The sequence below is a fragment of the Peromyscus leucopus genome, chromosome 1, assembly GCF_004664715.2.
Source record: "Peromyscus leucopus breed LL Stock chromosome 1, UCI_PerLeu_2.1, whole genome shotgun sequence".
Classification (NCBI taxonomy): domain Eukaryota; kingdom Metazoa; phylum Chordata; class Mammalia; order Rodentia; family Cricetidae; genus Peromyscus; species Peromyscus leucopus.
In genome coordinates, this window is record NC_051063.1 from 81,428,489 (window position 1) to 81,454,953 (window position 26,465).

General features: G+C 46.5%; 1 protein-coding gene across 9 annotated transcripts in view; it reads left to right on the top strand.

The window, feature by feature from the left end:
- Arhgap17 (Rho GTPase activating protein 17) overlaps positions 1-26,211 on the top strand; it is an 88,264-nt gene extending 62,053 nt beyond the window's left edge. For 3 of the 9 annotated variants that reach the window (XM_037210855.1, XM_037210867.1, XM_037210876.1), the window contains 11 exons: positions 358-469; positions 1,195-1,276; positions 1,752-1,832; positions 4,235-4,348; positions 7,686-7,777; positions 8,949-9,105; positions 10,600-10,833; positions 13,365-13,534; positions 18,818-19,303; positions 20,288-20,311; positions 25,352-26,211. In XM_037210855.1, coding sequence (XP_037066750.1) covers positions 358-469; positions 1,195-1,276; positions 1,752-1,832; positions 4,235-4,348; positions 7,686-7,777; positions 8,949-9,105; positions 10,600-10,833; positions 13,365-13,534; positions 18,818-19,303; positions 20,288-20,311; positions 25,352-25,482 — 1,683 coding nt within the window. In that variant the 3' untranslated portion in view covers positions 25,483-26,211. Of the gene's footprint in view, positions 1-357; positions 470-1,194; positions 1,277-1,751; positions 1,833-4,234; positions 4,349-7,685; positions 7,778-8,948; positions 9,106-10,599; positions 10,834-13,364; positions 13,535-18,817; positions 19,304-20,287; positions 20,336-21,894; positions 21,944-25,351 lie in introns of all 9 variants that reach the window. The other 6 variants (XM_028867885.2, XM_028867883.2, XM_037210872.1 and 3 more) reach the window with 6 other exon arrangements.
- Positions 26,212-26,465: the final 254 nt, after the last annotated feature.

Genomic DNA, 26,465 nt, shown 5'->3' on the forward strand with positions numbered 1-26,465 from the left:
AGTGAAGAATCACTGGGTGTATCAAGTATTGGGAAGCAAAAAGTCACATTTAGGTCAGTGAAAGTGACATGCAGTCTGGTCTGTTTTCACTGATGTCATTTAAAAAAAAAATAACTAAATTTATAAGATATGTAGTAGTCAATAGTCAGTACTGTGAAAACAGGAAAGCTTTTCCCTAGATCAAGAACTAGCATTAAGAAGGTCTGTTCTGCCTGTCACCATACACTAGGCACACACAGCGCTCTTCATTCCTTGGAATGGTGTTGTAAGATGGGGAGTGTGGATGCTCTCATAAGCAAGTTCCCCAGGGTGAGACTCAGCTCTGACTTGATGCTGCTGGCTTTTTATTATCTTTAGGGCCTTTTTCGCATTGGGGCTGGAGCCTCCAAATTAAAGAAGTTGAAAGCTGCTCTGGACTGCTCCACATCTCACCTGGATGAATTCTATTCAGATCCTCATGCTGTAGCAGGTGAGCTCCAAGGACTGTCTGCAAACCTAGCTGTCCTCAGTGGTGAGCAAATCCTAGTCAGCTCACGAGCTGAAAGAACAGTTGTCGTTTGAGGAGTGATTGGTCAGATGAAAGGACCCCCTCATGAAACCTCATAACATGCACTGTGTGTGTGCACACATGTGCTGCAAGCCACAGGAAAATGTAATGGGGACACACATACACCTTTTCTCTTCCTGGGTTCTCTTCTCCCCCTCACTCCCCATTACTAAGCAAAGGTGAAGAAGATCCCTATGACAGACACCGCACCCCTCTTTGGAATACAATACAGGGATTGTCCTTCTTTTACGTGATAGAGTCTTTCTTATCTTCTACCCATGAGGCCAGCACTGCTTTGCATGGCTAGAGTAAGTTTCTTTTCGGTCAAGACAGTGTGCTCAGATGTAGCTTGTATTTATTTTGAAGATGTATTTCTTCCTTCCTGTCACACTCATGACCTACGTTTTCCTGGAGAAATTTTGTATGTTAATAGAATTACCTTAAAGTGAATTTTATTTTCCATTGCTCTCTTGGTGTATTTTTGCAAGGAACTGAACTTCTTTTGCAAGGTTTCATTCTCTAAGCACTGCTGCCAAATTGTGATTTGTTTTGTGCAGCTTGGAAGACTGTACGTGAGGTACTTATCATTTGCAGAACGATGCCACTTTGGCCCCCACTGCATACTCAGAATGTGTTCATGGTTTCAGGTGCTTTGAAGTCCTATTTGCGGGAATTGCCTGAGCCCTTGATGACTTTCAGTCTGTATGAAGAATGGACACAAGTTGCAAGGTAAGTTTAGAGTGTTCAGTTTGGAAAGTTCAAAGCAGCGATGAACCACTGTGCCCCATTTGTAAGTCCTTGTATTCTAGGAATCATGCACTGCTTTCTGCTATAAGAAATATGTGACATAATCAGCTTAAAGAGGGCAGGTTTACTGTGGGTCTTGGGTTCCAAGGTTCAGTTCCTGTTGCTTCAGGCTTATGGCTACACCTTACGTTCTGGTGGTAGAAGCATGTTCGCCTCATGCTGGGAAGTAGAGAGCGGGTGGGGGCTGAATCCTAACACCTCCTCCAGGATCCAAGTCTTCCAGCTGCGCCCTACTTCAGGAAGGTACCAGCATCTCCTGCTAGCACCACAGACTGACTAGCAAGCCTTTAACACAGGTGCCTCTAAGAGACATTTCAGATCTGAGTTATAATAACACATTAATATGGGCACTAATAATGTGTGCGTTCATAAATTCTTGTGTATATTTCTTTCCTAGTGTGCAGGATCAAGACAAAAAACTTCAATATTTATGGACAACATGTCAGAAGTTGCCACCACAAAATTTTGTTAACTTTAGGTATGTGTATGAGTTTGCTTTTCTGTTGCTGTGATAAACATCATAATCAAAAGCTACTTGGGGTGGGAAGGGGTTTGTCTTTAAGGTTACAACCCATCATTGAGGGAAGCCAAGGCAGGACTCAGGACAGGAACTTGGAGGCACAAACTGAAGGAGAGACTGTGGGAGACACTGTTTTATTCTTACTCCAGCCTTACTACTTAGCTATCACAGCCTGGGCCAACCTGCCCAAGGATGGCACTATCTGCAGTAGGCTGGGCCTCCTACATCTGTCATTAATCAAGAAAAAGCACCAGAGACATGTCCACAGGCCAGTCTGATAGATACTTTTCCTCAAGTGTTACCTCTTCCCAGGTGTGTCAGGTTGACATCAAATTAGCGATCAAAGTGTATATGATTCTATAAATGAAGCTTCAGTGACGCTGGAGTGGATATGTTTCTTCTGAGGTGACCCTACCTCAAGCGTGCTTGGCACATTCAGAAGGCTTTGCGGAATAATACGGAGCTGCTGGGATGGGGCGGGTGTGCATGCACTGCTGTGCACTAGCATTTGGGTGATGTTGATAGCAGAGGGTCTGATCGTGTGGACACTGCAGCTGTTAGCAGAAGCATTGCTCTAAGAAGCTTCAGCAGCTGTATGTTGTGTTTGCAGTCTGAGCTGCCCTGTGTGCATGCACGGTTAATCAGTAGTTACTGTTTCTGTGCCCTTTCATAGAAAATAGTGCTCAAGTCACTGTACAGTGGAGATTACATTTCATTATGCTATTAAATAATGTCTCTGAGAAAACTCCCCATGGGATCAACTTGTGGGACTGCGGTTTTCCCTTGGGCTTCTATAGCTCGGCAGAGGTGTAGAGGAAAGGTAGCGCCAGGGAATTGTCTGTTAAAACCAAGCAAAGGGTCCAGCAAGATGGCTCCGTGAGTTAAGGCCTTGCTGCTGAGCCTGACAGGCTGAATTCCTGGAACACACAAGAAAGAGCGAGAGAACTGACTCCCACAAGATGTGTCCTTCTGTCCTCTCCCACTCTTCCACTCCTCTTCCTCTAATACACAGGAATAAATGTTATTAAAACTTAAAAACAAACATTTCATCAGACTTTTTTTTTTTCTTAAGAGATTTGTTTAAAATCCATTTTGCAGGTGGTTTGTGTGAAATGTTACCTGACTTAAGCTTGATCTTGGTCTTTGTCTCAGCTGCATCTGATACTCCCTCTCCACATCTGAAGGGTTGGTTTGCCTTGTGAGCTGGTGGTATCTGTAGTGTCCCTCGTTGATAAAGTGTAATAGACCTGGCTCAGAAATAGCAGACAATGGGAATCTCTTCGGGGTGATGTGGGAACTCAGTTACAGTCCTTAGCATGTTGGGGTTTGACCTTTTGGATTATTTTTTTTTCTCTGTAACTTTTACTAATTGTGGGGGGTTTTTTCTTTGTTATTTGTTATTTTTTTTTATATAATAATGAAGGACATTCTCATGATTCCAAGTTCAAAAGATATACATTGAAAAATCTCTTGTCCTAGCCACCTAGTTCTTCTGAGATACAGAATCTACAATTTCTTCACTATCTGTCTACTCTATAAGAGCCTCTGTGTGTGCATGTGTGTGTGTGCCCATGTGCAAGTACATTCATAATGCATATTTTTTCTCTCATTGCCCACTTTTTAAAAATAACATTTTCTTACTTGAGAATTTCATATATGTATACAATGCATTGTGGTTATACTCACCACGTCCCGCCTCCATCTTCCCCAAGCCTCCTTTTTTTAGCCTGGATGATAGTGTACATTGTGAATGCCATCTCTCCTCTGCCTGCTTTGCTCCATCTCTTTGTTTAATACATCTTGTAGATTTTTCGATGTCACTACACGATTTTGTGGTTGTATGTATAGTACATTACTGTAGATCAACACAGCTATACTTTACCTAACCTGTTCCTTGTTAATAGATAGTTGGTTTGTTCATACTGTTTCATTTTTATACTAAATGTATAACAGCATATGTCTGTGTAGTAAATTGGATATTTTCACAATTAAAATGAGGTTTTTCAACTATAGTTTCATTTTTTTAAAAAACTATTTTTATTAAATATATATTAAGCCCACTATTAATCACAGTGTAATTAATGTAGGAGTAAAGGAAATAGATTATAAGGGAAAATTAAATTAGAAATAGATATGGTGAAATCGGTGTGATGGTGTTGGACCTGTTTTCTCCTTCCAAGCCGTCAGTAATCTGTCTGTAATAAAGTGCACAAGAAGTGTGAGCAGCACCGACCGTGAGCCGGGTCCCAGGTCAGCAACAGCCTGTAGTAAGTGCCTGAGTCGTCCGTGCCAGGCAAACGGCAGGGCAGGGACACTCGCAGTCTTCTGATGATGCGCCTGCCCTTCTGTTTGTCTCCTAGGTATTTAATCAAGTTCCTTGCAAAGCTTGCCCAGACCAGTGATGTAAATAAAATGACTCCTAGCAACATTGCCATTGTGCTGGGCCCTAACCTGTTGTGGGCCAAACAAGAAGGGTAAGTGATTCTTCTCTACCTCGTGCTTAAGTTTCTCCTTCCTGGCAATTAACATGGGGAGTGATGGCATTCAGGAGACACACTCGGACTGCAGGTGACTTCAGTCCCTCATGGGCTCATGTTTTAAACATTTGTTTCCGAGCTCATGGCATTGTTTGTGGGGTTGTAGAACTATTGAGAAATGGGGCCTGGCTGGTGCAGGTAGGTCTCTAGGGATGCCTTTGAAGGTGCCTGGCCCCTGGTTCCTAGGAGCCTGCTGGATCACCTCCATATGAACATCTTCCACAAACAATTCTGCTGCCATAATTCTTTCACCTTGGTATGATGGAAACCATGAGCCAAAACAAACCTCTGCTTCCTTAAGTCATTTTGTCCTAGCAGTGTAAAAGTAACTGATACAGTCCTAAGCAGAGTGACTTCACAGGGTTGCATTTAGGAAGCTTTGGCTGGCATTGAGCAGTGTGGGTTAAGTAGAAGAGGTGGACACAAGAGATCAACTGAAGATCGGTCATCATCTGAGCATGGTCTCTGTCCTCACACATTATCTTTTGCAGTAAATGCTGTTCTCAGATCCATAGATGAGGATGCTGAGTCTGAAAAGCACCAGTAATGTGCCCAGGGCTGTAGGGCAGGGCAGTGGTGGGTCCAAATGCTGGTCAAGGGTCTGTATCCTTACCTGTCACTGCCTCATTGCTGCTAGCCAACTTTGCAAAGACACAATTCAAATCAGTCATTCACTTGCTCATGTGTGCCCAGTCTGGTTTCAAAAAATAGTTGTAAGCAAACAGGGTAATAAAACAAAATTATGCATAACTAGGAAGATAGGATAACTGCATAGATCATATAGCAAATAAACCAAAGACCAAAAACACCAACATAGAAAGTAATGTAAGTGTTTAACTCCGGGGACAAGAATGTCAAACTTCAAAAAGCAGTGTGGCTCAGCTGGTTAAAAATCAGTACATTTAACAGTAATAGACACAGCTCTCTAACACCCAGAAACTTGTCAGGAAACACCACAGACAAAAGCTAGGAAGGAGATGCTCTAAAAATCTGCAGAGGGCCTGAAAGAAAGCTTTGTGAATAATCAGCAATTCTCTTTAAAAAGAATTGTTGGAATAGAACACACATAGACAGTTCCCCCAGTCCGGTGTGGCACTTGGGCATGAAGTCTGATTGGAATCCTCACATGAGGAAGGGTAGAAGGGTAATTTGCCAGCAGAGCTTGCATTATGCTGGGATTCATAAGGATCTGTGTGTTTTGCTTGGTTAGAAAATACATAATAATGTCTGATGGGGACTAAGGTCAAAATGACATTAAGACAGGAGAGGTTGGTTTGAGGCAGTCAGACCTGAGAATCAAGGTTCCTAGGAATCCAGTAGGAAGGATTTGTTTAGGCTCCCGGTCTCAGAGGTATCAGCCGGCTCCATGGCTGTGAGCATCTAATAAGGCAGCCCCTCATGGCAGCAGGAGTGTATGGCAGAAAGTGTGCCCACTTCGTGCTGGCCAGGAAGCAGAGCTCAAACCAGAGAGGGAAGGGCCAGAAATCTTTAAAGGCACTGTTGGTAAAATTCCTTTCCAGAGGTGTAAAGCAGTGTGACTCTGCCACAGTTCACTCTGGGGAACCAATGAGTTATTGGCTTCCTTACAGAGTCTAGGTGGGGGTGTGGTGATATTGTGTTCCCCAAAATATTGTGCACCCTAATAAACTTATCTGGGATCAGAGAACAGAACAGCCACTAGATATAGAGGCCAAAAAATGGTGGCACACATGCCTTTAATCCTATCACTTGGGAGGCAGAGATCCATCCGGATCTCTGTGAGTTTAAAGCCACATTGGAAACAACCAGGCATGGTGACTCACACCTTTAATCCCAGAAGTGATGGCAGAAAGCAGAAAGGTATATAAGGTGTGAAAACCAGGAACTAGCTGATTAAGCTTTTAGGCTTTTGAGCATCAGTTCAGCTGAGACCCATTCTGGATGAGGACTCAGAGGCTTCCAGTCTGAGGAAACAGGATCAGCTGAGGAATTGGTGAGGTGAGGTGGCTATGGCCTATTCTGCTTCTCTGATCTTCCAGCATTCACCCTAATACCTGGCTCTCAGGTTTGAGTTTATTAATAAGACTCTTTAAGATTCATGCTACAGTGGGGGTTACTTGTAGGGGTGTGGGCACTTCCCCCCACTCTGCTGCACCTGGAAAGCCTTACCCTTCAGAAATGAGGGCTCCTGCCACAGCCGCATAGTTGGAGCGCCAATGCTAATCTTCAGCCTATATATACTCCATCCCCCACCCCCACTCCAGGCCACTTCAGGTAGACCCAGGTGGGTCAAGAGCAGTGGGTTACTCAGGTGAGTGTCTCATGCCTTGATCCACCCCTCTGTGCAGGGGGAGACATCATCAACACACCCAGTTAGGTAGATCTTTTGCCAGGGTGGAGGTGGGGGAGCAGCTGAACTCCTCAAGATGTTGCTTGGCTCAGAAGATAGTAACTCATGACGCATACACCCCAGTGACCAACTTCCTCCATGCCCCAACTCCTAAGGGATGTATAATTTGATGATACCATCAAATTATGAATCCATTGATTAGATCAGAGCCCTTATTTTCCAGTCCCTCTCTAAGATTGGATCCACTACTTGGGAACCAGCCCTTAAACACTTGGGGACACTTCATGTCTAAACTACAACTTAACATGTGAAAATCAGTTTAGGTCTGTTGAGAACCTAAAGCTTTGTGGGTGCATAGTAACCATCAGGCACATTGCAAGCTGCTTACTTTGGTGGCTCACTGGTGAGTTTGATGGCAGTGGTAGTGATTTTTTTTTTTTTTTTTTTTTTCTGAAGTCCTGGTAGCAAACCCTTTCAGCTTCTGGACTGTCTGCCACCTTGGAACCAGAGCACATATATGTATGTTGCCCTGCCGTGGGAAGGCAGGGATTTTGAGGATACTTAAAATCCATGCACTTGGTGACATCATGGGCAGCAATAGTTTGGGGTGATCTTGGGTCTACCTACCAAGTGTGCTGCTGATACAGTGTGGAAATGCAAGCCCTATTCCAATCAACTTGAAGCCCATCTTTGTGTTGGTGCCCAGGTGCCCAGGCGTCAGACATGATGATGGTTACCACAGTCTGCCGGGGAAGGATTGATAGTAGTTGGGTAAATTTTCCTCTTGGGCCATTCCAGGTAAACTCATAGGATAGGGCCTATGGGTTTAAATTGTGTATCTGTTTGTAAATATTTTATCGGCCAGCAATCTTTGAGATCCCTGACAGTTTGCAGAAATGTGAGACTGTCAAGGTGGAACATTTTAATTGTGTGAACTTCTTGCAGAACACTGGCTGAAATAGCAGCTGCCACATCTGTCCACGTGGTCGCAGTGATTGAACCTATCATCCAGCATGCAGATTGGTTCTTCCCTGGAGGTAATCATGGTGCCAGTCTCATGGGTTGCTGAAGCTGTGTGACAGTAGTATACCACGTTTTTAAAAAGAAGAAAACATGTTGATGATTATGTAATTGGTTTCACTTTTTCATACTTCCCTTTAGATTTCATTCATGTGTATTTATATTTTGATATAATGATAATTATATTCTTTTCCATTTCCCTTAGTTTCACTAAAACATATTCAGACAGTATATATTGAATGCTCACTAGTTGCTATGATTGTATACTGTGTTCTCGGAAGGAACTTGGCTTCCCTGAGAAGGCAGCCACATAAACGGATCAAATAAACTTATAACGTAGCAAATTAGGATATTGGAGAGAGAACGGTTTGACAAACTTGGGTGCTGAGAAGAGGGAGCCAGGATCTGTGTTCAGGCGTGACGCTGACCGCACAGAGGCCCTTTCCTCAGGGGGTTTCTTCCTGTCTATCTGCATGGTTGTTTGGTTTGTGCAAAGACACAAACTAAAGCAGGCAAGGCGAGGGCTGGTCGGAGCTGCTTTGTGCAGTCAGAGAATTAGGGTTTCATTCTGTAGCTGGTGGAATTTCCAGTTTCTCTTGTTGCGCTCCTGGGATCCACAGAGGTTCTCATGGCTTCCTCTTCAGGAACTGGCTGCATGTGTGTTGAGTCCACATGTCCCAGCCCTGCTTTTCTCAGTGCAGCCCAGCTGCCCAGTCCACTGCAGCGTGAGCTCCTGCTGCCAGGCTGGGCTCAGTTCTCTTCTGTCTTCCTGTCCTGCTTAGAGAAGATGGGTAGGAGACCGAAGATTGACGTGCTGCCTGGGATTTCCTTCAAGAAAGTGATTCTTGCAAAAAAGAAAAAAAATTGCTATAGGAAGTGAGCCTTTGATGATGCTTTTCATCTCTGTTTTATATCAAGAGTTTTGATTTCCATCACTTTTTAAATGATTCAGTAAGTTCTCCATGCTCCTTGACCCTTTCTCAAGTCTTGGATTTCTCTTAAGAGCAGTAGAGCTGTGTACTCATCTGGCCCTTTTTGGCTTGCTTCCCATTGGGGTCACAGGATCCGTTCTTCAGATGACAGTGCTTGAGCTGCCCTTGTGGAATGTGGAGGCTGTCTTTCCACTGGAGTGTTGGAGAGCTCCCCTTGTGTGCCAAGTCTCACATCTGTTTCTTTCTCTTATAACAGAGATAGAATTCAATGTATCAGAAGCATTTGTTCCTCTTGCTACCCCAAATTCTAATCACTCAACCCACACTGGAAATGACTCTGACTCGGGGACTCTGGAGAGGAAGCGACCTGCCAGCATGGCGGTGATGGAGGGGGACTTAGTCAAGAAGGAGAGGTATGTGTCGAATGGTTACTTCCACAGAAGTAGAAGACCATGGATCTGGTACCGGCTTAATGGCCCCTGTGTAATCCTGCCTTACAGAGTCTACATAATTCAGAAACCAGCCTGTCAGTCTCTAACCACAAAGTGGGGGGGGGGGGGGTGAGATAAAGCGTCTGTTAGCCTCCATGCCTGTGCATCAGGCTTTACTTGACACGCTTATGTGCCCCACAGTAGAATGGCCTCACACATACTAAATTCACCTAAATGATTTGAGTGTTAGGAAACAAGAGAAAAGACACATAATTAACACATGTGGATTTTGGCTGAGGATCATATAAGGACAACCACATTTCCCAGTGAGCTGTGAAGAAACATATTTTTGGCATTACTTGGCCTTACAACATTTGCTAACTGCTGAATCCAGTATTTAGGTGAAGAAGCCCTAGAATTTGACGGTTCTGGAGGGGGGAATGTATGTTTTAAACTTAGAGGCAGCATGTTTCCATCCTATTGTCTATGGGCAATTTATGAGATGTTCAGTGCTAATTTAGGTCGTGTATAATTCTTACCTTTAGAGGGCAACTATCCCTGTGTGAGGCAGCTTACAGTAGCTCCCCATAAGAGCCGTGTGAAGGAACATGCTGTCTTCATACACGTGACAGAGTTGGCGGGCTCAGTCTCACAGTGGGCTTCTCTTGTTCAGCTTTACCTCTCTAGTCTCTCCCTCTGAAATACACCATCACCCTTTATAATTGAGTTCTGATACCTGAGCATCATCCAGGTCCTACCATTCTTCCCTGGTGGCCTGTTAGAAGAGTAGTCCCTTGAATTTCAGTTACAACATATGGTATTACAAGTCTCACTAGCCCATGACACACAATTCTCGGCTGTCTTTTCTGTATATTCTCCAGTAAATTAATGGAGTCCAGTATCTTAATGTTCCAGACTTAATTAAAAAAGAAAAAGGGTTCTGAAGTAAGTCCATGCAGAAATGGTCTTGATGAAGCGTGTCTGCCTTCCGCCCCTTCCTCCAGGTGCCACCCTCCCAAAAGCAACTCTTTTTTCCAGCCGTATGTAACTCTCAGCTGTGTCCTCATGCACACACCAATGTTTCTATATTCCATGCAAGTTGAGAGGCAGTGCGGTGTGATCTTGCCAGCACTGGTATGCTCCTGGGCTTGGTTTCCACCTCCTTCCCACACACAGGTTTGAGATGGGAATCAGGTACTAGGGAAATCGACACAGAACATCGTGTCACTCCACATGAGGCCTGCCTGTTTGCTTTCAGCTACACACACCAACCTGATGAGTGTGAGGTGTTGGCTTTGCTAAGGTTTAAAACTGGATCCAAGCGCTCGCTTTGGTAACTGGGATGACCACTGACACAACCTTGCCACTTAACTGCATGCTGGGCAACGTGGGTGGCTTTAACCTTTGAGGACCAGAGGGCTTCCGTCTCTTTAGTTGGCTTGCGTGGTGTGTTGACTGTTTCTTCTCTCTGTGTAGCTTTGGTGTGAAGCTTATGGACTTCCAGGCCCACCGGCGGGGTGGCACTCTAAATAGAAAGCACGCGTCCCCTGCTTTCCAGCCGCCACTCCCGCCCACAGATGGCAACGCCTTGGCTCCAGCAGGCCCAGAGCCCCCTTCTCAGAGCTCTAGGGCTGACAGCAGCTCAGGGGGTGGGCCTGTCCCCTCTTCTGCGGGCATATTGGAGCAGGGGCTGAGCCCAGGTGACAGCAGGTAAGGAGCCCACTTCTGCTGGCAGTCAAGGCTAGATGCCCCTACCTTCTTCCAGGTGGCAACCTTTGGCATGGTAGCCATGCCCAAAGATTGTGGTGGCAGAGAGTGAGTCAGGCTTGCTTTCACACCATTGGTTAGGTGGGAGAAAAGACTGCAGATTGCTTGTTTGCTTTTCTGTTTTCAGAAGAAGCAACACTTGTGTGTGTGTGCTTTGATGCTGGAAGTAGAGACTAACCGGTGTCTAACGGTGTGCTCAGCCTCTTCGGTGTGTAACTGTCAGTGTCCACCTCCCTTGCCTCTTGTCATCCGTGTGCTAGCTAGGAAGCATTTGAAAGCAGTGAGCTAGCCGAGTCACAGTTTCTTGACATTTGTCATCCATTCGCTCACTCAGTAATTACACTCAGTTGCAGTTTCCCAGTAGCTGCTGTTGCACCACCAGGCCACCAGCGCACTGGGTGACTGAGTGTCCCTCCACCACTCAGGACTTTCAGTTTTATGGGGAGCTGACACATGGGTTCAAGGAAGAAAATAAGGTGGCGTGTTTTCTTAAAAGGCCTGTTCCGTCACTTGAACTTTTGACAAGCCACTGGGAGTCACCTTGAAGAGGAGATGCCCTCAGATTGGAGATTTTCATTTTGTTAGTGTTCAGTTCTCTGTGCTGATCAGGCAGCGGCCACAGTTTTCTTTCGCTCAGAACTCATGGTGCTGTAGAAGATGAGCTGTGCCAGAGAGTGCTTAAGTTTTAATTGTCATTGTTTTAATCCTCTTTGGCCAGCCACACAGTGCCATATGATCATATATGAGATCAAGTTAATGTGCACAAAACAAAACCTATTTACCCATGCATAGTTTACCATACTCAGATGGATTGTCCTTGGAGAACTCTCATAGCATCTTTTTGGTTGAGGGAAGTGAAATTGTTAATAAGATAGAACTCTATCTGGTCTTGGTGGTGCAGCCCATAATCCCAAGGTACTTGGGAAGCAGAAGGCTCACAAGTTCAGGGCCAGTCTGGGTAACAGTGAGACCTTGTCTCAAAGTAAAAAACTAAAACTCGGGGCTGAGGCTGTAACTCAGGGCAGAGCACTGACCAGAAGTAAGACGTATGGTATGGCAGAAGATGCCAGAGAGAAAGAGAAGCACAAGCCAGGACTCTTTTCTCTTCTAGTAGCTGGACTCAACGCTTTTGTGCATTCATGAGTCCTCCTTGATCCCCGTACACTAGGGAAGTTCATCTTCAGTCAAAAATCTGAAGCTTTGCCCTTGGCCAGGCTGTATGCATTGCTCTAGGTGCCATGCTGGCCTGTGAGTGACCACTCTACCACACATGGCTTGGTTTTACAGTAAATATTTTTCTGTTTATGTGAGAAAGAGTATAAGCAAATGCACATATTTTCATTTCCTCATGACAATCGGTTTATTTAACCAAAGCTAAATATTTAAGGAAGTAGTTAGTCTTCACTGAAGAAAGAGGAATGGAATGTCAGCCATCAGTCTCCCTTTTGTTTTTATGCTTGAGATATTTTTGTGCACACTTCACACCTGCCCTTTGGTGAACTTGACAAAATGATTGTAATATTTGGTATAGAAAGTTGTGAGCCAGGAAGTAGGAAGTAGGAAGCCTGAGTCGGCTCATCCCCTGCTGGCGTCAGCTTTAGGCTGAGGCATCAAGCAGGTCTCAGAATTTCTCTTCCCTTGATCCAGATAACTGATGCTAGTTAAGCCCTTCTTAATCAGAGTGTTACTTTGCAATGTTAGCTTTGTATAATAGCTAGCAAAAATCTCCAAGCCTTGTTTTCTTAAAATAATGTCCAGTTTAAGTACATGCAAAAAAGAACTGGAGGTTTCTTGTGGATACGCTGAAATGACTGGCCTTCATTTCTGTGGCAGAGTAGCTGAAACTGAGTCTGTTGCAGGGACTTCAAAATGTCTTGTTTGAGTAAATATCAGCTCACTAACCTAATGCAAACTATTTAAAATTTCAAATAACCCTCATCTCCCTGGGTTCTGTTATCCACATGTCCAGCTGACTGTAGTCCAGAGAATTTTAAAAACTTTCTTTAGGGCTGGAGAGATGGCTCAGTGGTTAAAAATACTCGGTGCTCTCCCAAAGGACCAGACAGAGTTCAGATCCCAGCACCCACAGGCTTGCAACCACCTGTAACTCTAGTCTTCTAGCTTCTCTGAGTACCTGCGCACACACACACACACACCTCTTAACAAAACAAAAAAACCACTGTATTGCACACTTTTTGATTGCCATTCTCCAGACTGTACCTGTATCCAGCATTCCCATAGCTCCTCCACTGTATTGGTTATTATGAGAGTTGACTTATTGAAGGGTGTTGACAGTTAGTTCTAATGCCATCTTACATACAGGGCTTGAGCATCCTTGACTTTTGGTATCCATAATAAGTCCTGGAACTTCGCACCCCCAAATCCCATACCAAGGAACAACTGTATTTTATTGAGTGCTTAGCGTTTATACCAGGGAATGCCTGAAATCTTAACTTCACCTTTACCCCTCTCAGTCCTCCAAAACCCAAAGACACTGTGTCTGCAGCTGTCCCTGCACCAGGAAGAAACAACAACCAGGTGACCACGGGCCCAAGCCAGGCCCAGGCAGGTGGCAGCTCCCATCAGCTCTCAGTGGGCACACCTCACAGTGCAGCTGGTCCCAGCCCTCACACTCTGCGTCGAGGTAAGTGGCCTGCACTCCTTGTACTTGGGGAGGGTGTAAGAACTTCCTACAGGTACTCCAAAGAATCAGTTATGAAAGCTCTGAGAAATCTTTTTCATGTTACCAAATAATAAGCAGGCAAATCAGGCATTAAAAGGAAAAAACATCAGAAGAAACTGAAAAAAAAAAAGAGGAAAGAAAGCAGGAACTATAAAGCTTAGCAGCAGAAAGAAGACTCTGCAGAGTCACTCCTGGATTTCTCGGGATTTGGTGTCCCAAGCTGTGCTGTGTTTGGGAACCACCGCAGCCTCTCTGCTACTAACCCTTGTGAGCCAGAGCTTCAGGGCTAAGGTTTTTCTGGTTCTGGAGTAACATCATCTCACCAGTTCCCACCTGTCTCCTTTGCCCGCCTCAACCCAGCAGCCAAGGCCATTGCTTTCAAACACAAAGAAGCTATGCCACCAGATCCATCTCTGCACAGGCACAAGTCATTCTCTCATGCCACTGTTTGGGGGGGGGGGGTGGCGGCGGCGGCTGGAGCATTTTTCTTCTTCAGTTCTCTCTGAGCCCCGTGCCACAGGGCACATGTGGAGGTCAGAAGACAGCCTTGGGTGTTGGTCCTTGCCCTCCTCCTGTTTGAGACAGGGTCTCTTGTTTTTCCGCTGTGTACACTGGGCCAGCTGCATGGGAACGTGTGGGCATTCTCTCATCTCCATCTCCCGTCCCTCCATTGGAGCCGCGGCATCACAGGCGTGCGCTACTGTTGCCTGGCTTTACGTGGACTCTGGTCCTCACACTTGCAGAGTGAGTGCTTTGCCTGCCTGAGGTGTTGTCCTAGGTACTGAGCGTTTGTCTTAGCCTGGATTTCTAAATCTTGTTTGTCACTCTCTTCAAGAGCTTAGCGAGCTCAGGTCTTAGCTGTCTCATGCCCCTCAGCATCTTCCCCTTGTGTGCCTGCCACAGAGATGGCACTCAGTAAGCTCATGTGGTCTGGGCTCTGGGTGCCTCCTAGGTCTAGAAAAACTGGGACTGATTTTATCCCTACCTTAGTCATTGTTCTGTTGCTGTGAGGAGACACCATGGTCAAGGCAATTCTTACAGAAGAAAGCATTTAACTGAAGGCTTGCTTACAGTTTTAGAGGGTTAGTCCAAAGTTATCATCATGGCAGGAAGCAGGCGGGCCTGGTGCTGGAGCAGTAGCTGAGAGCTTTACATCCTGATCTACAGGCAGCAGCCACATGGAGAGACACTGGGCCTGAGGTGGGCTTTTGAAACCTCAAAACCCACCCCCAATGACAAACCTCCTCCAACAAGGCCACACCCCCTAATTCTTCAAGCAGTTCCACTAACTGGTGACTAAGCATTTGAACTTAGAGCCTGTGGGCACCTTTCTCATTGAAAACACCACAGTCCCTGACTCTGAACCTTTGTTGATGTCTGGAGCTGGTTTTGGTTGTCACAAAAGGAGAGAGGCAACAACCATTTAGGGGGCAAAGGCCAGGGATGCTACTGAGCAACCAGAGTGTGCAAGCTTCTGAATTAATTTGCAACCTATCTGTTATGGTATTAAAGTGGAGAAACCATAGACTAGAGAGGGACATGTTCTAACAAAGATGTACCAGGGAAGCCACACCTCTTACTCCAGGTCAAGCCAGTTAAATTCCATGTTGACCAGGTTGCCCTTTGTTCCCTAGCAGTACTTACTAGAGTGTGAAAGATCCTCACCTCACAGGATCCTGTAATTCTGGTTACAAGAAACAGTGAATTTATCATAGCAAGGGGCACCTGTGTGAAGCATATGTTTCTGAGTTTTTGTTTGTTTGTTTTTTAACATCTCTCTGAAATTAGTACTAGGGAAAGATAGTCCTTTACTATTGGAAAACCTTCAGGTAGGAAGGATGAGGAGGATATAGGCATGATAAAGCAGAGAAGTCACACCTCAGGGCCACCAGGATAGCTGGGTGTTAGGACTAAGACTGTCTGACTTATAAAGAGAAAATATTTCTTTGGGTTTATGTCCTGGAGGCTGGAAATCCAAGGATAACGTGGTGCCAGTCTCTGCTCAGCATATGGTGAGGGCCGTGTGCAAAGCAGAAGAGAAGGGGACTTCAGAAGAGAGCCAGGGAGCCAGACTCCTACCTTAGTGCACCTATTCCTTCCAGAAAGGCAAGAACCCATTCTTGAGGCTCCTCCTCAGGTCTCCCAACTAGGCCTTGCCTCCCACCATTGCTACTGCAAGTTGAGATACCAACACACAGACTGGGAGCAGAGTCTGAAGTCATAGCACTGGACTTGGAATAATATCACATAGACTTCTTGTACATGTGCTCATGGGACTTCCAGAGAAGTTGCAGCCCTTTGTCCAGGATCAGGCCCCTAGAGCAATGCATGACAACGTGAGAGCCTCTTCTCTTACTAGATCTCAGTTCTTCAGTTGATGACTCGAGTGTGTGTGTTCCTCATGGAAGGTGCTCACACTCCGGCATGTGGGTTGCAAGGGCTCCAGGAACAGCAGTCAGGCCACTCTGCTTCTCGCTCTGCTCCCTTTCTTTCTGGCCATGCTCTTGCCATTAGATTCTCACATGCAAGGGTAAGCACATGCCTCTGGCACCATTCTGTACTGGAGAACACAAGAGGCACAGGACTGACTGCTTGGGAGAGGCATCCAGACTAGTAAGAAGGGGAACAGGTTGGGAAGGGTTGGAATGTTTTCCACCACAAAGCCAGTTGAACTCTGAAGCAGGGCAGCTGAGCGGTAGAGCTGCTTGGGGTGAGATGAGGAGATGACAGGCCGTTCACAGGCAGTGTCGTCAGAAAAGCTGACTAGACCATTGCAGTGACCCATGGAAGCTGGCAGTGGCCGCAGGAGAGGAATGCAGGAGGTCTGGCCTGTGTCTTTGATGCCACCTTTAATGCAAGGCCATTGTAGAAGAGGGAAAAGGCCCTGGACTCCAGTGTATTCTGGCTTTAGCCTAAAGGTACACACTGGTTACAGGATACTAACTCGACCTTTCCTAATGGATCTTGCATATATATAGGGGAGATAAAAATATGGAGAGGGGCAAGATATAGGAGGATCAAAAGTAGAGGAGTGTTAAAAGTATTAAATTCACTGTTGGTTTTTTGAGACAGGGTCTTGCTATGTAGCCCAGGCTAGCCTCACACACTCAAAGTGCTCCAACCTTGGCCTCCTGAGTGCTGGGATTTCAGATTTGTGCCGCCCTCCCTCCCTCCCCCGTAACATTGTGTATCTATCTGTACACTCCACAAATGTTAATATACATTAATGCATCTTTGGGGCAGGAAGGCAAGCTCAGTACGGGTGTGGTTACAGGCCCCCACTTCATCCTGACTGCCCCCCTGTCCTGTACTGCCATCCTTTCCATCTGTCCTGCCCATAGGCCTCCCTGCCTGAGCTCAGCTGTAGCTCTGCTTTCAGAGTTGGCTGCACAGCACCAGGCCTGCCTGCCCACAGGACACCTCAGCACCAGCACCTCCACATGGTCCCAGACAAGACCCTTTTTTCCCAGCCCTGCCTTGGGCCCTACTGCCCCGTGCACTGTTCTCAGGCTTCTGCTCCTGCGTCTCCTGCATTGTAAATGTCAGGCATGACATGTTCTTTGGTGTGAGTTTACAGTGAGTACCGCTTAGAGCAGAAAACCAGACCTTTTTTTTTCTTCTTCTTTTTCTCATTGCTTACATCAACCAGAGTATGGCTGATACTCCAGAGAGCTTTTCCTTTGTAGGCTGACAGGTGGTTTCTGTGGGGGAAGGTTTCCTGAGTGGCTAAGCTCAGAGTTCTAGGCCAGTTTAGCAGAGCAGACACCACTTGGATTCTGGGCCCTGTGAATAGGAAGAGAAGCAGTGTGGGAAAGAAGAGGAAAAAGAATCCAGGGAGGCCGCATGACATAGGTTTGACTCTGTTCCATCACTTACTAGGTACGTGGTTGCTTAGAAAATAACCTGCCCGCTCTGGGCTTCCTTTTTCCACTCTGGGCCAGTCCCACAGTGAACTACTGGGATGCACATGAGATGTGCATGAAAGGCCTAGTGTGCACAGCAGTGGGCCAGCCCCACAGTGAGCTAGTGAGATGACAGGAGATGTGTGTGTGTGTGTGTGTGTGTGTGTGTGTGTGAGTGTGTGTGTGTGTGTACAGGAGTGGGCCAGCCCCACAGTGAGCTAGTGAGATGACAGGAGGGGTGTGTGTGTGTGTGTGTGTGTGTGTGTGTGTGTGTGTGTATGTGTGTACAGGAGTGGCACCTGCTCCCTTCTGTCCTCTGCTTCCTCCTCCCTGTCTTGGTGTTACCAGTGTGACCCCTGGAGAAGTAGAAATGTGTTCAGGGTTCTCCACTCTGCCCCTCCCCCCTCTTACCGCCACATTCTCTTCAGATCTCAGCTGGCCTCAGAGTAGGGATTTGATTCAGCTCGTGTTAGGGAAACTGCTGCTGCTTTATTTATAATTAAGGCTAGAAAGTGTCTGGAATTGGCAGAATTTCCATGAGTAAAAACCAAAGACGGACTGAGGACTGTAGCCCAGTGCTAGAATGATTGCTTAGCACGAAGGCTCTGGGGTCGGTCCTCTGTGGCCATCCCCCCCCCCCACACACACACACACACACCGGCCCCTGTAGAAGATCCGTGGGCAGAGTTCTGAGTGCGGTGGGCTGCCTCTCTCTCTGTTCTTCCCTCCTGAGTTGGTTCCCACACTGAAGTCTGAGGGGACTCTGGAGAAAGGGCTTCCGAGGGGCCCACAGTTTGCTATTTTGTATGGGTGTGTAGCCTAAAAACTAAGTTTTCCGTTTTCTTCCTTTTGAACTTGTAAAATGACGGGTCACTAAAGGTCTATACGTGTATCATGCCCTTAGCTTTTTACATGAATCCCTTGTGTTGGACTAGTTTAAGTCTACAGAGACGTTCTGTTCCCACTTACACTTGGCCCTGTTATCCCCGTTGTTACTGTCTGACGTCACACTGCATTTGTCACAACTGCGACCAGTGACAGTAGTCACTAACTGCACGCCAGGTTCAGGTTTTCTGTTTGTTCATAGTGGCCATCTTCCTTTCCAGTTCCCGCCCAAGAGACTTCCTTGGCACAAAGGTCTTCCTGGCTCCAGTGTCCTCCGGGCTGGGAAGGGCTCGGTTTTCACTTGTGTTTCTGTAGCTGTTAGTTGTACATGGGGTGGGAGGTTTTGGGGCTTGGCGCTCACACAGCAGGCCCCCTCTTGGCACATTCCAGGTGGGGGCATGCGGTCCTGCTGAGCCGCACCCCTCCTTACTGACCCTGATCTCACTCTTCTGTGCAGCTGTGAAGAAGCCTGCCCCGGCACCCCCCAAACCAGGAAACCCGCCTCCTGGCCACCCCGGGGGTCAGAGCTCTCCTGGTACAGGCACATCCCCAAAGCCGAGCACACGCAGCCCTTCGCCGCCCCTGCAGCAGGCCCCGGGCATGCGCCGCTGCTCCAGCAGTCTGCCTCCCATCCAGGCGCCCAGCCACCCACCACCACAGCCCCCCACACAGCCCCGGCTGGGCGAGCAGGGACCAGAGCCGGGCCCCACGCCACCGCAGACCCCCACACCACCCAGCACCCCGCCCTTGGCCAAGCAGAATTCCTCGCACAGTGAGACTACACAGCTGCATGGAACCCTCCCAAGGCCGCGACCCGTGCCCAAGCCTCGCAACCGGCCAAGCGTGCCGCCACCCCCGCATCCGCCTGGCACCCACGCGGGGGATGGCAGCCTCACGCCTGCGGCGGCGCCCACAGCGCCTACAGCCTCCAGAATCGTCACTGGTGAGTAGCAAGGGGTCCAGTGTTCCCTCAGGCTTCTCTGGAGGGCAGTCATCACCTGCACTGCTTTTATGCCAAGACAGCAGAGATGAATACCCGTGGCACAGATCATAAAGCTTGCAGTTTTCTTCTGGGTGTAAGATTATCTTCGTTCACATACTGGAAAGTCTAATGTATTTAAGTCCAGGTAGAAGGTATCGTACAACATTGGCATGGAGTTCATAGTGAATTCCTTCTCGGTAGCCCATACTTGGAGACAAGAGGATCCGGAGCCTCATGTACAAAGCAAGTCCCGGGCCATCCTAGACTTACTATTCTAAAAATAGAAAAGGCACATACTAAGTGCAGAATTTCAGAAGCGGGTATAATAGAAAGCACTATATATGCTAAATCAAATGCTCCAGAAAAGCAGATCTCCCAAGCAGATCACATCACTGTGCTAGCCTCAGATGGCTTGGCAGGGATAAACAGAGATTTTGCTGTCATCCCCTTGAATCATGCCTAGGCATTGGGTTGATGATACAGACTGTAGTGCTACCTTTGGGATGTTTTTATAGCTATCCTATAAAACATGATCATTTTATTTGACTATATCAAGAATATTTCTACACCAGGTACTGGACTTTGCTATTTAGTTTGAAAAGGAATGGGTTCTTTAGTGTTTGTAATGGTCACTTGGGCTGTGCATCACTTCTTAACCGCAGCTTGCTTTTAATTACAGCAGCCTAGCTGTGGGTTGTCCTGTATGGAAGCATGCTAGTAGAAGCCACTGAACTGTACCTCTGGTTCTCCAGCCTTCACAAGTGGACTTCTCAACAGATGATGACCCAACACTGTACCCAAAATAATGAGTTAACTGACTCCGGAACATAATGCTTAGTTTAACCCACGTGTTACCAGTAGTTAATAGCTGTTCCTATGACAGCAGGATGTTTATTTGATTAGCACAAAGCCACATTGGTTTGTTTGCTGTTTGTCTCCCACTAGATGCCCTTCCTAGTGCCCTCACAGGTGGGGAAGGTTTCCAGAACTAAGGTCTGTAACCCCTCAGCAGCTTCAGCTGCAGCTGCAAACGCTCCCGCTTAGCCATGTTCTGTGTGTGTGCTTTTGACTTTGTGCTCAGCGTGGCCATTTGAGTCCATGCCGTGGCCATCAGTCAGCCGTCCATTCTGTAGCAGAGAGTCATGCCTTTGGTCCCATCGACAGCACTTGAGCTTTGGCTTTCCCCAAATCTAAGAGGTGGCTCTCACCAGGCTGAGGTCACGGTTTGAAGCCCTCAGTGAGATGCTCTGTTGCTCCATTTTTGTCTGGGTGAGCCTCTCCCGGTGTTGTGCTCTTTTCAGTACCGTTTCCCTGCCACTGGCGTATCAACATCCAGCAAGGGACCAGGGTACCATCAGCACAGGCAGTTGTGCATCCCTGTGTTTTGTGCTTGAATTTTTAATTTTCTATCTTAAGTGCAAGGTAACTGCATGGAGCTTCTTAATTGATGTCTAAAATTCTCAGCCCCCTCCAAACCTCCCCAAATAATCCTCCCCTGAACTCCCTTTAAGCCCCTTTGCGTTCCAGCGTGCTTACATTTGCTTTCCTAAGCTGTACGGGCATTTAAAACAATGAGGCTCCTCTGAACATACCTTTGGGCGTGTCCTGGGCCAGCAGAAGGCTCCTGTGTGGTAGGGTTGCTTTCATCAGAGCCCTCAGCCTTTTGTAGGGTACATACTGTGTGTGTTCACGGTTAGTTCAAGTTGAAATGATGGAGGAGGATATAAGCATCCATCTGCTTTCCTCAGGATCTGGTGATTAATCCAGTAGTTGAGTGACTAAACTTTAGTTAAGGCTGAGCCTTTTAATACTTTAATACTTACAACACCCAAATTCTACTCAGTCCTGTCCTTTTTATCTAGACTAGAAAGAAGATTGCAAACCAGGATTATGCCTGTTCGTAATACCATAGTCACCTTTGGTGGTATATGCCAAGATTGCTGTAATTGATTTATCAGTCAGTTAGATGGGTGAAATTTTACATTTAAAAATGTTCTAAAGTGTTACCTATCTTTTTTAATCTTTGCTATAAATTTTCTTAGCACAAGAAATACAAGGTCCCTGTAACTTCCTTTGTATCACTGTAGCATTAACCTAAAGTATCTTAACATCCCCTGGCCTACCCTTGGAAGTGTACACAAGGCCAGCATTTGGAATCTAGGAATCCCTTAGCATTGACCACGCTGTTAGTGACTCTTCCTGGATATAGCCGATGGTTTTCAAGAGAAAGGAAAGAACGGCACAGTCTTTTGCTATGACATGCTTTAGCTTGGAGAACTTTGGAAAGATTCCTGAAAACATCTCACCCATTTGGATTATTTAATTGGAAAGAGCTGGAGTAAGGTTTAAGGGATTAAGGTGAGTGCTTGTGGGCAGAGCACGCTGCCAAGCTGACTTGTAGTCCACTCCTCTCCCCAGAGTTCAGTATCTGAGCTCTGGGGAAGGGAAGGATTCTGAGTCATTCTGAAGGTCAAACTCTCATTATAACTCTGCAAAGCAGGAGGATTTTAGCAAAGAGTATTCTAATTTAAACATTTTATTAAATAATTTAGATGTATGACCTGCCATATTCAGTAAGAACTGAAATTGGAATGTTTAATGGTAAGGAAAAGGCAACTGATTGGCCAAAGCATTTTTGCTACTTTATGATCATATTTGTGCACTAATGGCTGTCACTAACCAGTCACCCTAACCCTGCCTGCCTGCATCCCTACTAATAGTGCATGCACTAAGGAGGGCTGGCCTTATCCATGCTTGCTGTCCGTTGTTCTAAGTACTAAATGTGTTCACAGACTTGTAACAGGTGGTCACTGGGCTGGCCTCATCACTCCTTCATTGCATTCCTTCCTCTGTCCAGCAGGCTTGAGATGTAGTAGACAGAGCATGTGCTGTAGCGTCGGAGTCATTCTTGGGAAGGTGCAACCTGGTTGTTGTGTTAAGTGCCAGCGTTGGGCACAAGTGGTAAAGGAATTTAACTAGATGGGATAAGAAAGGCTCAAATAGCCCATAATAGACAGTGGGTGGGCGAATGATAGTTATCTATTGCCATGTCACATGCCAGACTAGGCACACTCAGAGAGCCAGAGGTCAGGGGTGCCACCTGGTGCTAAGGTCTTTATTATAGTTGTGGAAGTCTGCGTACAGCCTGCCTTTAAAGGATGTCTCGTTTTGTTTTCTGAAGACAGCGTGGTCCATGATCTCATTTGCCCTGTAGGGCTTTCATCCCAGCATTATGATTGCCCTTTACATCTCGTGCCATTGCCCACATAGTAACATAGTACTATTTCATCAACTACGTGTGTTGTTATTACTTGTAGCTGAACATTTGCAGGGCTTCTACTTCCAATTGCATTTTAATCCTCAGATGGCATATTCATGGGAAGTCAGATATTCAGGAGATTGAGTATCTCCCCTTTGACTAGAACCAGTGTTTCTCAACCTGTGAGTCACAACCCCCAAACAACCATTGGAAAACACAGAGATTTACATGGCGACTCATAACAGTAGCAAAATTACAGTTATGACGTATCAACAAAATAATTTTATGGTCGGGTCATACAACATGGAAACGGTATTAAAGGGTCACAGTACTAGGAAGGCTGAGAACCACTGGGCTGGAGCAGTAAGAGGCTGACTGTTGTTTGCAGACCAGAGCTTGCTAAGGGATAGGATCCAGGCTCTCAGAGCTGAGGATAGAAACTGACCAGTGGCAGCGGTGTTTGATGCTTCACTTTGCATTGTGTTGCTTTCCACGGTGTTTGGATCTGATATTTGTACAAGCCATTATCAAAATAGCATTTTTGAAGAAAAGGGTTACAGCCTAAAGCACATAATCAAATTTATTGGAGTGAAAATTCTTCTAGATCCATACCCTAAACTGTAGAGTGCCAGTCCTGCCCCTTGGAGGGTCTGTCTCCCATATAAAGACACTGATTCAACAAAGAATGGGTTCCATTTGTTGGGGCCCCAAGTCCATCATTCTGTCTTCACTGTGCCTTAGAGCCAAGGCCTGTTACCTGGTGCTCTCTTCTGGATTTCTTGTTATTTTTTAAATTATCTGTAATATGAACTTAACGCCAAGCAATGAACTTATATAGCATATATAAATTCATACCTAGACATGTGTAGAAGCATTAAAAGAGGGGGAAAGAAGACTGTGGGTGTCTTCTAAAGTGACCCTTTTCTTGGCTGCAATGAACTGGGTGTTCAAGACTTCAGCCATTGTCTCCTCAGATAAAATCTTCTCCTTCAGGACCCTCATGGAAGAGTAACAGAGTCCTTGGGGAGATAGAGAAACATAATGTCCACAGAGCCCAGACATCCTGACTCATGCTGGCTTGTCACATTGATAGAGCGGTGTCCCTGTGCACCTCCTCTGTCTGATGTCCACAGAGCCCAGACATCCTGACTCATGCTGGCTTATCACATTGATAGAGTGGTGTCCCTGTGCACCTCCCTCTGTCTGATGGATGAGAAGAGAGCCAGATTGTCCTCTAGAAAGGCTTGGTGGCTGGCACACAGGTAGAGATGCTGAGAAGCAGGAATCTGGTTAGGATGTCTTTGCATTCTGCATACCCCACCAGCTCATGTCTGTTCCTTAGGCTTTGTGAACTCTCTGGACTGGCGGTGCCATCTTTGGTAGGAGAATGGGGGAAGAGACTGAATTTGCGATGATTTTGTTTGCTGCTGCCTTTGAATCATGGCTGAGGCTGTGACAGGGAGGTTTGGAAAGATGTTTGCACCAGCCCACTATTGATCTGCCCATCTGCTGCTCAGCTACAAGGTTTATAGTGTCTGCTTTGTGCCAGTCATGGCTGTAAAGCACTGAACAAGACATATGCCCTTGCCCTGGGTGAGCCACAGGTCTGAGACCTCCTTAATTCTGTGTGCACAGACTGCTCTTGACTGTGTCTCTGAATCATGAGATTCAGACCCGTTCAGTTGGTTTTCTAGTTACTATAAAACCTGAACTGTCCAGAATGGCACTGAGCGCCTGGACCCTTTAACTCCTTGGCACCTCTATAATCTAGGAATATCCCCCAGTTATGGTGCAGGGACGAGTCTTTTGATCCAGGAGTCACTGAGAGAAAAGGAATATAGCTCAAAACTACAGAGACAGAGGCTAGGAGGCACTTTCAGGGAAGGGGCAGAAACCAGTCTCCTGGCTTGCCTATGGGTTTCATCAGGCCTCTGTCTGTCTCATTCACTGTTACATCCTCAGCAGGCAGAGCAGGACCTGGCATGTGGTGAGCTGGAAGAGAGCTGTGGTGAATGAAGGGTCTCGTGAGCATGGACTGGGAGGGCAGTGGCTTAAGGACCATACATTTGCCATCTTACTGAAGGAGTTTTCGGTCAGCAGAAGACGACGTGAAAAGAGATTTCAGTGTATTAGTATTAGAAGAAATAGATTTAAAGATTTGGTGGTCCACTTAAGTTGTCATTGAGGGGTGAGTGTGCCCCATGGGGGACACTTAATGGTGCCTGGAGACATTTCAGGTTGTCACTCTGGGGGTCAATAGTCTGTATGCCACCGGCCTCTGGTGGGCAAAAGCCAGGGATTCTTTTCAACATCCTACAGTGCACAGGATAGTCCTGCATCTCAGAATGACTCAGTCCAAGCTTGGACTAGGTAGAGGCTGAGGTCACAGTTTTATCTCCAGGAGGAAACCCCTGTAGCCTCAGAAGTGAGTTCTCCCAGGGCGCTCTTCCCCTCCACTTAGATGTTGTTAGGAGCCCATAGTTGGTGACTAGAGGTCTAGGTGAAAGTGGATTTTCCTTTACTCAGAGCAAGCATGTGGGCTGCCCAGGCTGTCAGGAGTACCAGTCGGCTAGAGGAGGCAACTGTGTCTAGGGTCTCAAGGGCTTGACTTCTCATGGCTGCCGAGGCCTCTCGAAAGGGGCTGCTTTTATTCATGGGCTGACTCAGACCCTCCAGCCTCTCTCCGTGCCTTTGGTGGCATCTTGGACCTGACCCTCACTGATACCATGTTTCTTCATGTTTTTGTCCAGACACCAATTCTAGGGTTTCAGAATCACTTCGCAACATCTTTCCTGAAATACATTCAGACTTGGCAAGCAAAGAAGTGCCTGGCCACATTCTGCTGGACATAGACAATGACACAGAAAGTACCGCATTGTGAGAAGAGCCACTCCAGCCTTTGGCCCTCCATCCCGGTGAGCGGAACTGGGTCAGGCAGGCAAGCCTCTGTCCCTGCAGACCAAACAGTGAAAAGCTTTCAGTGGGGGAAGGAAGGTCTGACTCCACAGGACTAGACTCCCACGGCCCAAGGAGAAGGTGAAGGGCCAGTACTCAAAGCTGAATGACCTGGGTCGTGAAGGAGTTGGCTTGCTTTATAAATGGACGAAAATCATGCCAAAAATGATAGAACAAAGACATACCTACAGCGGAAAGAGTATTATTACTGCTGAGATATATATGGGAGGCCTTTGCCCATGCTGTTAACACAGACAGCCACTTGGAGTGACTAAGAGACTTACCTATCTATTTAATAAAACACATTAATTATGCAAGTTACCTACTTCCTGCTACTTGGACTTTGGTCACCACGCACCAGAGGGAGCTTCTGTTCCTTCAGACTCGCTGCAGACTCCTTTTGTATTACATACAGCCTGTGTCTCCTCCAACCCCAGAACCTCGGGCATTGATGGCGACTGCTGGCTCTGTCGCCTCATCAAACTGGATGTGAGTCGTGCCTTGTGGATTGCCAGACTATGGAGAGAAATATACTGTTCTTTTTTAAAAAAACAAAACGAAACAAAACAACGTAATTGCTACTTGATAAAAGTTGAATGTTATTCTAGTTTCGTGTTTAATTTGAATTAAATATATTCTGTGGTTTATATGAAAACTTGCTAATTCTTGGAGGCAAACTTTGGCGCGCGCGCGCGCGCGCGCGTGTGTGTGTGTGTGTGTGTGTGTGTGTGTGTGTGTGTGTTGCTCCCGTGCGTCTGTATGGATTTGAAAGAATAGACACTACCATGATAGTTTCAGCACTAGGGAAGAGAGAGTTAAAAGTTTGAGGCCAGCCTGGGCTACACAGCAAGACTGGGGTGGGGGTGGGGAACCAGGTATGGTGGTACATGCCTGTTATCCCAGCGTTTG